The 12,265-nt window shown below is 46.6% G+C and overlaps 1 protein-coding gene across 2 annotated transcripts in view; it reads left to right on the top strand.

Moving 5' to 3' along the window:
- rmc1 (regulator of MON1-CCZ1) overlaps window positions 1-11,930 on the top strand; it is a 19,437-nt gene extending 7,507 nt beyond the window's left edge. The window contains exons 11-21 of one of the 2 annotated variants that reach the window (XR_009936441.1): window positions 1,290-1,334; window positions 2,083-2,136; window positions 3,260-3,388; window positions 4,872-4,978; window positions 5,068-5,187; window positions 5,320-5,397; window positions 6,673-6,777; window positions 7,772-7,840; window positions 9,737-9,962; window positions 11,403-11,542; window positions 11,597-11,930. Coding sequence is in view for 1 of the 2 variants with exons in the window: in XM_062521806.1 (XP_062377790.1) it covers window positions 1,290-1,334; window positions 2,083-2,136; window positions 3,260-3,388; window positions 4,872-4,978; window positions 5,068-5,187; window positions 5,320-5,397; window positions 6,673-6,777; window positions 7,772-7,840; window positions 9,737-9,962; window positions 11,403-11,482 (1,013 nt within the window). In the remaining variant the exon portion in view is untranslated. Of the gene's footprint in view, window positions 1-1,289; window positions 1,335-2,082; window positions 2,137-3,259; window positions 3,389-4,871; window positions 4,979-5,067; window positions 5,188-5,319; window positions 5,398-6,672; window positions 6,778-7,771; window positions 7,841-9,736; window positions 9,963-11,402 lie in introns of both variants that reach the window. The other variant, XM_062521806.1, reaches the window with a different exon arrangement.
- Window positions 11,931-12,265: the final 335 nt, after the last annotated feature.

Here is a 12,265-nt window from a genome sequence, read left to right as displayed (position 1 = left end):
GACAGTTAACACATTAACTTCTTTGGGTGCCGTTCAGTTCCCGGCATCCACCATTGGGCCCTTGATCAGGGCCTTAACCCCAGTTGCCCCGGGGACAATGTGGTCCCTTATAATGTAGTGGACATGTGTACAGTAGGTCACTGTTGATAATGTAGTCCCTTATGATGTAGTGGACATGTGTAGGTCACTGTTGATAATGTAGTCTCTTATAATGTAGTGGACATGTGTAGGTCACTTTTGATAATGTCGTCCCTTATAATGTAGTGGACATGTGTAGGTCACTGTTGATAATGTAGTCTCTTATAATGTAGTGGACATGTGTAGGTCACTGTTGATAATGTAGTCTCTTATAACGTAGTGGACATGTGTAGGTCACTGTCGATAATGTCGTCCCTTATGATGTAGTGGACGTGTGTAGGTCACTGTTGATAATGTAGTCTCTTATGATGTAGTGGACGTGTGTAGGTCACTGTTGATAATGTAGTCCCTTATAATGTAGTGGACATGTGTACAGTAGGTCACTGTTGATAATGTAGTCCCTTATAATGTAGTGGACATGTGTGAGACACAGTTGATAACCGTGTCTGCTAAATGAATACATGCAAATGTGCTTACTGTAATGATTGTAGCCAGAGAGGGTTAAAGCGGAGCTTTGATTGTAGCAGTGGAATTCTGAAGGTAACATTTGAAAAGAAGTATTTCACAAAAACAAGTTGCTCTTGTAGATCTCATTTACATTTGCATATTTCAATAACTTTAGCAGATTGTGAATTTGCATATTTAAATAACAGCATTCTAACATTCCTTATGGTGATCTATCACGTTCCAGTTCTCTTAAACAGTAGCATTGCGGTTGTGACATTCAGTAAGGAATTTGCATGATAACATTCTGATAATACTTATGTGATGTGTGAAACACCCACTTTAAGGTGAGGTGTATTGCACTGATATCATTTACATTTTAATGTGTGTGTGTGTGTGTGTGTGTGTGCACGCGTATGTACAGTATGGATATGTGTGTGTATATATATATATATATGATGTGTATATATGCATATGTATGGGTATGTGTATGGGTACAGTATCTATTTATATGATGTGTATAGATAGATAGATAGATAGATAGATAGATAGATAGATATGCATATGTACCAGTATGGGTATGTATTTATTTGATGTGTATGTATATATATGCATATGTAGTGGTATGTGTATGTATGGCTATGTATATATGTGACGTGTAAAACAGCCACTCTAACGTGAGGCCTGTTTCTGTTTCACATTCCCAGGTCCTGCTGCAGCCCCCAGCCAAGCACCAGTGGCCTGCGAGCTTTGTATCTTTTCTGACCACACACACACACACACACACTGGATACACTGGGTTTAGAACACGACTCTTTCCACCACTTTGAGCGGGGATGTTGGTTAATCATTGAAGAAGATGCTACTGCATACACAATAGTGTAGATACAGGGAGTGTGATGTGTCTCTAATGGAGTGCTGTTGTGTTGTGAGCTGCTCGCCTCGTCTCTTCCTGCTGTGGTGTTGCGAGGTGTGAGAGTGTGTGTGGTGTGTAGAGAGTGTGTGCTAGTGTGTAGAGTGTGTGTGCTAGTGTGTAGAGTGTGTGTGCTAGTGTGTAGAGTGTGTGTAGAGTGTTGCGAGGTGTGAGAGTGTGTGTGCTGGTGTGTAGAGTGTGTGTGTGCTAGTGTGTAGAGTGTGTGTGCTGGTGTGTAGAGTGTGTGTGTGCTAGTGTGTAGTGTTGCGAGGTGTGAGAGTGTGTGTGCTAGTGTGTGGAGTGTTGCGAGGTGTGAGAGTGTGTGTGCTAGTGTGTGGAGTGTTGTGATGTGTGAGTGTGTGTGTGCTAGTGTGTAGAGTGTGTGTGTGCTAGTGTGTAGAGTGTGTGTGCTAGTGTGTAGAGAGTGTGTGTGCTAGTGTGTAGAGTGTTGCGAGGTGTGAGTGTGTGTGTGTGCTAGTGTGTGGAGTGTTGTGAGGTGTGAGTGTGTGTGTGCTAGTGTGTAGAGTGTTGTGAGCTGCTCTGCTCGTCTCATCCTGCTGTTAGCTTTCTTGACCTTTGACCCCAAGACTCGTCCACCTGGAGTGTGTTCCAGCCCGACATCATCATCAGTGCCAGTGAAGGTGAGCAGGAATTCATCTGCTGATAAAGTGTGTGTGTATGCCAGTGAAGGTGAGCAGGAATTCATCTGCTGATAAAGTGTGTGTGTGTGTGTGTGTGTGTGCCAGTGAAGGTGAGCAGGATTTAATTTGCTGATTTGGATGTTTGAAAGCTCTATTAGCTCCCATAGTAGCGTAATCTTGGTGGTTTAGTCTGGTGGTTTAGAAACGAGAACACGCACACATCCCGTTTAACTTACACCTGGCTTGACATAGACGCTCCTATTCATCCTGGATTGGCGTTAGTGAAACGAGTTTGGCAAGGATGACTAGACAACGCTATGTCAAACCTGGCTTTATCCCTTATCTTGGATGTCTTAATTCTGCTTTTGTGAAATACCCATCTGGATGTACTGAATAAGATTATCCTTTACATGGACTGAATGAGGTCCTTTAACTACTGAATGAGTATCCTCTAACTGTTCTAAATGAGGTCCTCTAACTACTGAATGAGATTATCCTCTAACTGGACTGAATGAGATTATCCTCTAACTGCTGAATGAGATTATCTTCTAACTACTGAATGAGATTATCCTCTAACTGGACTGAATGAGATTATCCTCTAACTACTGAATGAGATTATCCTCCAGCTGTACTGAATGAGATTATCCTCTAGCTGGACTGAATGAGATTATCCTCTAACTACTGAATGAGATTATCCTCTAACTGTACTGAATGAGGTCCTCTAACTACTGAATGAGATTATCCTCTAACTACTGAATGAGATTATCCTCTAACTGTACTGAATGAGATTATCCTCTAACTACTGAATGAGATTATCCTCTAACTGTACTGAATGAGATTATCCTCTAACTGTACTGAATGAGGTCCTCTAACTACTGAATGAGATTATCCTCTAACTACTGAATGAGATTATCCTCTAACTACTGAATGAGATTATCCTCTAACTGGACTGAATGAGATTATCCTCTAACTACTGAATGAGATTATCCTCTAACTACTGAATGAGATTATCCTCTAACTACTGAATGAGATTATCCTCTAACTACTGAATGAGATTATCCTCTAACTGTACTGAATGAGATTATCCTCTATCTGTACTGAATGAGGTGTCCTGTGTGTGTAGGCTACCTGTGGTACCTGAAGGTGAAGCTGCAGCCGACACTGAACCTGCTGCAGGACAAGGGCAAGCTGATGGAGTTCCTGTTACGCAGGCGTGACTGCAAGATGGTCATCCTGTCTGTGTGCTCCCAGAGTAAGACCTCATCTCCAACCCCCCCGTACTCATGGTCCTTTAACTGACCTCATCTCCAACCCCCCCCCCCCCCCCCCCCGTACTCCTGGTCCTTTAACTGACCTCATCTCCAACCCCCCCGTACTCATGGTCCTTTAACTGACCTCATCCCAGCACATCTCCAACCCCCCTCCCGTACTCATGGTCCTTTAACTGACCTCATCCCAGCACATCTCCAACCCCCCCCCGTACTCATGGTCCTTTAACTGACCTCATCCCAGCACATCTCCAACCCCCCCCCCGTACTCATGGTCCTTTAACTGACCTCATCTTCAACCCCCCCGTACTCATGGTCCTTTAACTGACCTCATCTTCAACCCCCCCGTACTCATGGTCCTTTAACTGACCTCATCCCAGCACATCTCCAACCCCCCCCCGTACTCATGGTCCTTTAACTGACCTCATCCCAGCACATCTCCAACCCCCCCCCCGTACTCATGGTCCTTTAACTGACCTCATCTTCAACCCCCCCGTACTCATGGTCCTTTAACTGACCTCATCTTCAACCCCCCCGTACTCATGGTCCTTTAACTGACCTCATCTCCAACCCCCCCGTACTCATGGTCCTTTAACTGACCTCATCTCCAACCCCCCCGTACTCATGGTCCTTTAACTGAGCTCATCCCAGCACATCTCCAACCCCCCCCCCCGTACTCATGGTCCTTTAAAGGAGTACGCCACCCCCAGGTGAAATTGGGTCACTCCCCGCAGTCCCTAGAGTTGGATGAATGAGCCAAAGCGTTTTGTAGCCGACCCAGCCATTGTCCTAATCTAGGAACGGTCCGGTTAGCTTTAGCTTAGCGTAGTCGCTGTATTGCGGCTTGTCCAGTCCAAAAGTGAATCAAATAACTCTTATAATTATTTCTCGTAACCTGTACATTCACATCGAGTACAAATATCAATGCAAATTAACACGAAGGGATTTACTAGACCAATTTAGGTTTGGAACTATTTTCGGGCATAGCACCCGCAAAGCACCGCTGCCAGGCACTAAGACATCACGCAGCATCTGAAAACCCTCAACTTTCGTCAATACAGTTGTAACGTTAGCAAGGAAGGGTGGAAATCTGTGGCCTAACGGACTGATCTGGTCTCTTGTGCTGCAGTGATGTGTGTGTGATCTGGTCTCTTGTGCTGCAGTGATGTGTGTGTGTGATTTGGTCTCTTGTGTTGCAGCAGAGAGGGTTAAAGCGGAGCGAGAGGCGCAAACGTTCGATCATTTCCGCGTTCTGTCTTCGCAAAGGGGAGGGGGGCTAAATCCCCCTTTAAGCAGACCTGTTAACATTCGAACTGAACTGCTTCCCAATCTGACAGAGATTGATATCCCCCTATGACGTCTTTGCGACACGCCTCTTTAAGCAGATCGGAACTGTTCGAATTTTGCTTCCATAGAGATGCATTACGTTGCTCTATCTTGTCAATAATTAAGGATCTTTGGTTGCAGTGCTGGTGGGTGATGAGAAGGGAAGTCTTCCTGTGGTGGCTGTTGTGTTTGACAAACTCAACCAGGTGTATAAAGAGTACCTAGAGGCAGAGCAGTCCTACACCGTGGTAAGTAGTGCAATCTAGAGGGTGTGTGTGTGTGTGTGTGTGTGTGCGTGTGTGTGACTTGTCTCACTGCACCTCTCACTATCTCCTAGGCGATGGAGTCTGGTCCCAGCCGATCCAGTGCGTCCTATAAACGGCCAATGAGGACGCAGGCCGTCATCGACCAATCGGACATGTACACGCACGTGCTCTCGGCCTTCACGGAGCGCAAGGTCACGACCTGGAGGCACTTGTGCCCTTCCTGCTCTTCCTGTTACTCAGTCAGCTGAATAGTTGTGTTGTGTGTAGTGTCTCTATACTATCTTAAACAAACGAAAAGACGTTTTGTGTTTCCTGTGGAACAGGGTGTGTCCCATAAGTTCATCATTGCTGTTCTGATGGAATACATCCGGTCCCTGAACCAGCATCAGGTCACTGTGCAGGTACGTCACCCTTACCTGTGCAGGTACTGTACGTCACCCACTACCTGTGAAGGTACATAACCCTCACCTGTGCAGGTACGTCACCCTTACCTGTGCAGGTACATAACCCTTACCTGTGCAGGTACATCACCCTCACCTGTGCAGGTACGTCACCCTTACCTGTGCAGGTACGTCACCCTTACCTGTGCAGGTACATCACCCTCACCTGTGCAGGTACATCACCCACTACCTGTCTACTAGTACATCACCCTTACCTGTGCAGGTACATCACCCTCACCTGTGCAGGTACGTCACCCTTACCTGTGCAGGTACGTCACCCTCACCTGTGCAGGTACATCACCCTCACCTGTGCAGGTACGTCACCCTCACCTGTGCAGGTACGTCACCCTTACCTGTGCAGGTACGTCACCCTCACCTGTGCAGGTACATCACCCACTACCTGTCTACCAGTACATCACCCTTACCTACTGCTAAAGAAGGGGTTCTGAATCAATACGTCACTAGAATTCCTCTGATCATGGTGCAAAATGGCTAAATGACACAGTACCAAAAGCACCTTTGTCATAATGTACTTAAAGGAATATTTTGGTATTTTACACTTTCAGCCTGTTTTCTTTATTGCCTAGCATGAAAACGAGTGTTTGACACCGAAATCTCGACGATTGAGCCTGTTTGTGGAATTTGGCAGCTTTAGAATGGAGCTCTGTATGGCTTTAACATGGCTCGCTTTGTGCATGGACTATTCTGTCCTTAAAACACCCCTAAACGTTTGTTTTTAAAAATGTGCAGCTCACCGAGTGGTCGAAATACAGCTTCTGTCATCTTTTATCATTATTTTCGAAATCCCGGAAGTACTTTTTCAGATACCTCACAACCGTGTGTGCCTAATATAACACAACAGAATTTGAATTTCACTGCGAAACTTGCGATAGAAGATCGTTGAAGATCAGTAACCACTCGATGAGCTGCACATTTTTAAAAACGAACGTTAAGGGGTCACCTGTACAGCCCTATGGGGGGCAGCACTAACACACCTGTTGTTGTTGTTGTTGTTGATGTGCAGCACTAACACACCTGTTGTTGTTGTTGTTGTTGATGTGCAGCACTAACACACCTGTTGTTGTTGTTGTTGTTGTTGTTCTGCAGCACTGACGCACCTGTTGTTGTTGTTGTTGTTGTGCAGCACTAACGCACCTGTTGTTGTTGTTGTTGTTGTTGTTGTGCAGCACTAACGCACCTGTTGTCGTTGTTGTTGTTGTTGTTGTTGTTGTGCAGCACTACCTGTATGAGCTGGTGATCAAGACGCTGGTGCACCACAACCTGTTCTACATGCTGCACCAGTTCCTCCAGTACCACGTGCTCAGCGACTCCAAACCGCTGGTGAGTCCAGAAGCCGCCGCACACATCTACACATCATCTCCACATCTCCACATCTCCACATCTCCACATCTCCACCGCCCACCACATCTACACATCATCTCCACATCTCCACATCATCTCCACATCTCCACCGCCCACCACATCTACACATCATCTCCACATCTCCACATCTCCACATCTCCACCGCCCACCACATCTCCACATCATCTCCACATCTCCACATCTCCACATCTCCACCGCCCACCACATCTACACATCATCTACACATCTCCCCCGCCCACCACATCTACACATCATCTCCACATCTACACATCATCTCCACATCTCCACATCTCCACATCTCCACCGCCCACCACATCTACACATCATCTCCACATCTCCACATCTCCACATCTCCACATCTCCACATCTCCACCGCCCACCACATCTACACATCATCTCCACATCTCCACCGCCCACCACATCTACACATCATCTCCACATCTACACATCATCTCCACATCTCCACATCATCTCCACATCTCCACAACTCCACATCTCCACATCATCTCCACATCTCCACCGTCCACCACATCTACACATCATCTCCACATCTCCACATCTCCACCGCCCACCACATCTACACATCATCTACACATCTACACATCTCCACCGCCCACCACATCTACACATCATCTCCACATCTACACATAATCTCCACCGCCTACCACATCTCCACATCTCCACCACTGGTTATGTGCTTTTAATTCACGTCTTTCATATCAATCCGCAACAAATCTGTTCGCTGGTTGCAACGGAATTTCATTGAATGTTGCCAGGTAACAGCTCTGCTGCGTGTCGGGGTTCTGTTCATCCTGTTGGGACTTATTTTCCGATAATTACCGGCAGACAAAACATTATCCTTTACTGATCATTGCGTAATGGCCTGTGCAAGAGTGGACGCTAATGACCCGGAATGATGGTCTGAGTTAATGTGTTTATTCCTCCACCTCAGGCCTGCCTGCTGCTCTCCCTGGAAAGCACCTATCCACCGGCTCACCAGCTCTCTCTAGACATGCTCAAGGTACCACTCTCTCTCTAGACATGCTCAAGGTACGACTCTCTCTCTAGACATGCTCAAGATACGACTCTCTCTCTAGACATGCTCAAGGTACGACTCTCTCTCTAGACATGCTCAAGATACGACTCTCTCTCTAGACATGCTCAAGGTACGACTCTCTCTCTAGACATGCTCAAGATACAGCTCTCTCTCTAGACATGCTCAAGATACGACTCTCTCTCCCTGTAGACATGCTCAAGATACGACTCTCTCTCTCTAGACATGCTCAAGATACGACTCTCTCTCTCTAGACATGCTCAAGATACAACTCTCTCTCTCTAGACATGCTCAAGATACGACTCTCTCTCTAGACATGCTCAAGATACGACTCTCTCTCTCTCTAGACATGCTCAAGGTACGACTCTCTCTCTAGACATGCTCAAGATACGACTCTCTCTCTCTAGACATGCTCAAGGTACGACTCTCTCGCTAGACATGCTCAAGGTACCACTCTCTCTCTAGACATGCTCAAGATACGACTCTCTCTCTAGACATGCTCAAGGTACGACTCTCTCTAGACATGCTCAAGGTACCACTCTCTCTCTAGACATGCTCAAGATACGACTCTCTCTCTCTAGACATGCTCAAGGTACGACTCTCTCGCTAGACATGCTCAAGATACGACTCTCTCTCTAGACATGCTCAAGGTACCACTCTCTCTCTAGACATGCTCAAGGTACCACTCTCTCTCTAGACATGCTCAAGATACGACTCTCTCTCTCTAGACATGCTCAAGATACGACTCTCTCTCTCTCTAGACATGCTCAAGATACGACTCTCTCTCTCTCTAGACATGCTCAAGATACGACTCTCTCTCTCTCTAGACATGCTCAAGATACGACTCTCTCTCTAGACATGCTCAAGGTACGACTCTCTCTCTAGACATGCTCAAGATACGACTCTCTCTCTCTAGACATGCTCAAGATACGACTCTCTCTCTCTCTAGACATGCTCAAGGTACGACTCTCTCTCTAGACATGCTCAAGATACGACTCTCTCTCTCTAGACATGCTCAAGATACGACTCTCTCTCTAGACATGCTCAAGGTACGACTCTCTCTCTAGACATGCTCAAGATACCACTCTCTCTCTAGACATGCTCAAGGTACGACTCTCTCTCTAGACATGCTCAATATACGACTCTCTCTCTCTATGCTCAAGGTACTACTGCAGCTCTCTCTCTAGACATGCTCAAGATACAACTCTCTCTAGACATGCTCAAGATACGACTCTCTCTAGACATGCTCAAGATACGACTCTCTCTAGACATGCTCAAGATACGACTCTAGCTTCCTCCTGTGTCGGGCTACCCAGCATGCCACTCAAGCCACGTCACTAGCTGCTGCCTGGAATTCACCCTCGTAAATTCTGACTGTTTGAGTGTCTTGCTTATTTATTGAGCGCAAGGTTAAGGTGGCGGCCTGCTTGCGGCTACTGTTGTGGTTTATTAGCTGATGGGAAAAAAGCTAAGAAAGAATTTGAGCGGGAGTTGGGTGTGCTACATGTGGTTCTGTGGAGCAGTTGCTCAGTTTAACAGTGTAATAGTGAGAGCATGAGCAGATCTGTTGTGGGAAAGGTGGCATAACACCACAAAGCCAAAGCGTGCCCTGTGTCTGTCCTGTGCCAGGGAGCCCAAGGCTCACCCATAAAGGTGCCCTGTGTCTGTCCTGTGCCAGGGAGCCCAAGGCTCACCCATGGCAAACCAGAGAGTCAAACTATCCTCTCTTTATCTGATGTCTCTGGGAATTGCAATGAATTACTTGAAGTTGAACAGTAGCCATCTAACTGTAATTATAACCCGTTCATTCATTCATGTGTGTGTGTGTGTGTGTGTGTGTGTGTGTGTGTGTGTGGTCAACAGAGGCTCTCCACGGCGAATGATGAGATCGTGGAGGTGCTCCTGTCCAAGCAGCAGGTCCTCGGCGCCCTGCGGTTCGTGCGCAGCGTTGGCGGCCATGACAACGTGTCGGCGCGGAAGTTTCTGGACGCAGCGCAGCAGACGAGTGACCCCATGCTCTTCTACACCATCTTCCGCTTCTTCGAGCAGAGGAACCTTCGTCTCCGCGGAAACCCGGGCTTCAATCCAGGTGCGTCTGATCTGCCCGTTTTGTTGCACATGGCAGGTGTGGGTGCTGTGGCAGCGTGTGGCCACTAGAGGGCGCTCTGGGTCTGTTTCCTACAGCATAGCCAGCACCAGGAGGCTGCAGGTGTGAAGTGGCATCATGACGTATGTCCAGGAGAGCAGAAGGGAGCGTGATGATTGGCCATGTTGGTTGACCCTTAGGCTACTTGCTTGAGGAAAAGTAGCACTGCTGTATTAAAGGAGAATTCCGGTGTGATATTGACTTAAAGTGTGTTGAAATATGATACCGAGTGTGAGCGATTGTCTCAGAGCTGATCTCGACCTGTCAGCTGTTCTCCGAAACCCGGCGGTAGCTCAGCAGGTTTTTAACGTTTGTGCCTCGGGCATCGAACTGCCGTGCAAATAAATCACTGTTTTACACCATTAATGAGGCTCAAAGTAGCTCCACACTTTATTGGTAGACTTCTGAGGGCCCTGACATTTAAAACGAGACATCGAGAACTTTGAAAAAGCACTGGTTGTTTACTTACATGACTGTTTATTCAGGCAGTCACTTTCGAAAGTTTAGCGGTAGCAGCCATCTTGAATCTAGTCACGTGACTGATTCGTGACTGGTTCACGTAATCGCTATGTCTATGCGTGCACTAGTCATGAATCAGTCACGTGACTAAATTCAAGATGGCTGCGACCGGTAAACTTTCGAAAGTGACTGCCTGAATAAACAGTCATGTAAGTAAACAACCAGTGCTTTTTCAAAGTTCTCGATGTCTCGTTTTAAATGTCAGGGCCCTCAGAAGTCTACCAATAAAGTGTGGAGCTACTTTGAGCCTCATTAATGGTGTAAAACAGTGATTTATGTGTGTGCTGTGTGCACGGAGGGGAGAGGCTGTGTGTGTGTGTGCATATGTGTGTGCATGAGAGACAGACGCGTGAGTGACAGAGAGGGAGAGCAGGGAAAGGAAATTCAGCTTAACGAATGTTGCGTGTTTTTCAATACCGTTAAAAAATAGATAAATAAATAAAAAAAAGTAACGAAACAATATGTGGCGGCCGGTGCTGAATTAGTCTATGTGTGGGAAACACTGTAGCCTATTGCCCCCATCAGTTCCGGAAGAGTCGCAGCACCGATGCTTATGCTGGCGTCGGTGCTTACGGTGCTTCAAAAAAATAGGCATCGCCGGTTTTAGAATCGAGAGGTATCGCAAGTATCGGTTCTCGTGACATCCCTAATGTAGAGACACTGATGATACTTCGATCGAAGTTTCATGTTGTCGTGCTTTCTTAGTGTTTTGTGTGTGTGTGTGTGTGTGTGTGTGTATGTGTGTGTGTGTGTGTGTGTGTGTGTGTGTGTGTGTGTGTGTGTGTGTGTGTGTGTGTGTGTGTGTGTGTGTGTGTGTGTGTGCGCGCGCGCGTGTGTGTGCGCGCGCGTGTGTGTGTGCTGCAGGTGAGCACTGTGAGGAGCATGTGGCCCACTTCAAGCAGATGTTTGGAGAGCAGGCACTCATGAAGCCGGTGGTGGTGTAGCCACACAGCCTGGAAACGGAAGAGCGGATCGGCCTAGCAACGGCGGAGACGTGTATCAGCCTAGCAACGGCGGAGACGTGTATCAGCCTAGCAACGGAGGAGACGTGTATCAGCCTAGCAACGGAGGAGACGGGCATCAGCCTAGCAACGGGACAATATCAGCCTAGCAACGGAGGAGACTGACTGGAAAATACCTGCTTACCTCACACTAATCAACACTCCCCATTGCTTTGGATTGGGTACACTGGAATACAGGAGGGGAAGGTTATTTCAGTATTGTCTTGGAGTTTCTGGACTTAAACTCATGCAGGCATTTGAATGGCTGATTTTTGTATAGACCCCTCGCAATATGTCATTATTCAAAGAATGCCTGGCTAAACTATGAGATATTGTATATGTTGTTAAAAAGAATAATGTACGTTTTATTAAAGTCTTATATTTAATCATGCACTGTGTGTGTGTGTGTGTGTGTGTGTGTGTGTGTGTGTGCGTGCGTGTGTCAAGAATGGCACTGAACAGAGGTTCTAGGGACATGAGGGAAAATACTGTACGTTTACATGAGTGTTCTTCATTACTACTTCTAAGAGACACAGATGAATATATGGAGAATGTGAAATACATATTTACAGCAGTTATACATATATATACAGTTACTTACAATTTACAGCAGTTATACATACAGTTACCTACAATTTATCAACATATCAGGATTGCACTGCCCCAAAAAATAAGTACAGCTACTAAGTCATATTGCCAGACAGTGCAGTTTCCCCCCCATATAAT

This window comes from Sardina pilchardus, chromosome 19 (assembly GCF_963854185.1).
Source record: "Sardina pilchardus chromosome 19, fSarPil1.1, whole genome shotgun sequence".
NCBI lineage: Eukaryota > Metazoa > Chordata > Actinopteri > Clupeiformes > Clupeidae > Sardina > Sardina pilchardus.
This window is presented reverse-complemented; position numbering and strand designations above follow the sequence as displayed.